The sequence below is a fragment of the Helianthus annuus genome, chromosome 5 (assembly GCF_002127325.2).
Source record: "Helianthus annuus cultivar XRQ/B chromosome 5, HanXRQr2.0-SUNRISE, whole genome shotgun sequence".
In the NCBI taxonomy this organism is placed as follows: Eukaryota; Viridiplantae; Streptophyta; class Magnoliopsida; order Asterales; family Asteraceae; genus Helianthus; species Helianthus annuus.
The window spans coordinates 143,824,644-143,826,881 of record NC_035437.2 but is presented as its reverse complement, the minus strand read 5'-3'; the positions used below and the strand labels follow the sequence as shown (position 1 = coordinate 143,826,881).

General features: G+C 39.7%; 1 protein-coding gene across 1 annotated transcript; it reads right to left on the bottom strand.

The window, feature by feature from the left end:
* Window positions 1-324: 324 nt before the first annotated feature.
* LOC110941586 (porphobilinogen deaminase, chloroplastic) lies at window positions 325-2,238 on the bottom strand. Its single transcript, XM_022183240.2, has 5 exons — window positions 1,940-2,238; window positions 1,255-1,660; window positions 966-1,172; window positions 693-870; window positions 325-605 (listed from the first exon to the last, which is right to left on the bottom strand). The coding sequence occupies exons 1-5, from the start codon at window positions 2,146-2,148 to the stop codon at window positions 493-495; spliced, it is 1,113 nt and encodes a 370-aa protein (XP_022038932.1). The 5' UTR covers window positions 2,149-2,238; the 3' UTR covers window positions 325-492.

Genomic DNA, 2,238 nt, shown 5'->3' with positions numbered 1-2,238 from the left:
TGGTGCCTTTTAAAAATGGTCCGTTTTGATCCAAACTCATTTTACTCAGAACCCGTTTTGACCCGTTAACCAACCAGACCCGTCATGTCTGTCTTGCCAGGATTAGTATTTATGGCACTTGTACACTATTACTACTCAATTAGTTAATGTATTAGGAATAAGATCTAAATGCTGTAAGCACTAGAATACACGAACAAAAGACCATGACCCCTTCAGTTTTAGCCAAGGTTTTAAATTTGTACCCGTTTGGCCCACTGGAGACGCGATATAACCCAAACTGAAAAATGCCATATTGCAAAAAAAAAAAAAAAAAAGAATACAAACCAGCAAATCTTAAAAACTTATCTAGAAGTTCTCTTAAATTACCCGAATGACGCAACAAATCTACATTACACGGGACAAATCAAATTCTATTCTTAAACTACACAAATGATACAACAAATCAAAACATCTCACCAGAAGCTAGCCAGACACAATCCGAATTCAAAGACCTCAACTATCAAAAAAACCAGGACCCGCACGCGAGAGTAGTTCCTCACCAGCATCTTTCCCCATCAGAATCATATCTTCATAAGCATACGATCCCTTTCTAGAAGTTTCCAAAACTGCAATTTAGCAACTAACGGTTAATAGTTATCAATCAACGCTTACGAAATCATATACTATGTGTTGTTTTTAGTTTTCTCAACCACCTTTCGTTCCATCAGGCGAGGCCACCAATCCTCTGAAGAGGCAATTGCCATCTTCGTCTTTACAAGCGTATCCCGCTATGGGTGTCCTACAAGATCCGTCAAGTGTTAATAGAAATGCCCGTTCACATGCAACCGCTAATCTTGTCTCTTCATGGTTCAGCTTTGCTATGTAATTAGCCTGCAAAGTCAAATCACATTCAGTTAAAGGTGGCAATTTCGACCATTTACTTATGAATTGGGATAACAAAACCAGAAATGAACCGGATATCTTACCATCTTATCATCACCTTCTCGACACGCAATTCCAATCGCACCTTGTGCAACAGCAGGAAGCATGTCATTAATAGGAAGAATGGAAGACACATGTTCAGTCATGTTTAACCGTTTTAGTCCAGCTAATGCTAATAACGTTGCTACAACAACACCGTCATTTAGTTTCTTTAATCTAGTCTGCACATTGCCTCTAAAATTTTCCAACACCTACAATTGAAAACAATATCCCAATTAGGGGGGGTGTTTGGATGTGCGTTTTGAATCATGTTACATGTCGGTTTGGCCTTACAGAGAGTGATGGATATCGGTTAAGCAGTTGAGACTTTCTTCTGAGTGATGCGGTGCCAACAACACTTCCAGCTGGAAGATCAGCTAATGAAGTTGCGTTCAAGGAAATAAACGCATCACGAACATCCTCACGCGGAAGATTGCAGGGCAAAATTGTCTTTTCAGGCAGATACGTAGGAACATCTTTCATTGAATGAACAGCAATGTCGATTTCACTATTCAAAAGAGCTTCATCTATTTCTTTAGTGAACAAACCCTTGCCACCGATATCTGCAAGAGGTTGACTCAAGATTTTGTCACCTGTCGTTTTAATCACCACAATTTCGATGGCGCCCTCTTCTGCCAGCTCGCTACTTGAAGCAATGAGTTTATCGCGCGTCTCGTAAGCTTGTGCCAGAGCTAATGGACTGTTTCACACACCATTTATAACTCGATTCACTCATATGAAGACAGTGATAAATCAAGACAAAACAACATCAACTAAGCATATGAATCTCAACCTACAAAGAAGAATTCACAAACATATCCTACTAAATCCTCAGTAATTTCACTATTTCTTATCAAACACACAAAATTCATATCCTACTAAATCCTGAGTAATTTCACTATTTCTTATCAAATCTAAATCAACAAACAGACCGATCAGAACATACAAATAGGAAACAATGATTATGAGTGAGGAATACCTTCCTCTAGTGCCAATTCTGATGAGAGCGACCTTCTTCTGCGACTGTTGTTCAACGGCAGAAACTGAGGCTTTGATGAAGAATGTGTGGTTGCGCGGGCGTTGACGGAGCACCGGAGGAGGAGAATGAAGGCATGGTGGATTCAATCGGTTAGCGGATACTACAGATGGTGATCTGAAGGTGGTGAGGGTTTGATTCAATGTCTCCATGAAAGATTTGGTGGAGAAACAGATCGATCGGAAGAGGATATGGGTGCAGGTTTCATTAGTTAGCTTATCCTCTTTTTCATTTTTTTATTT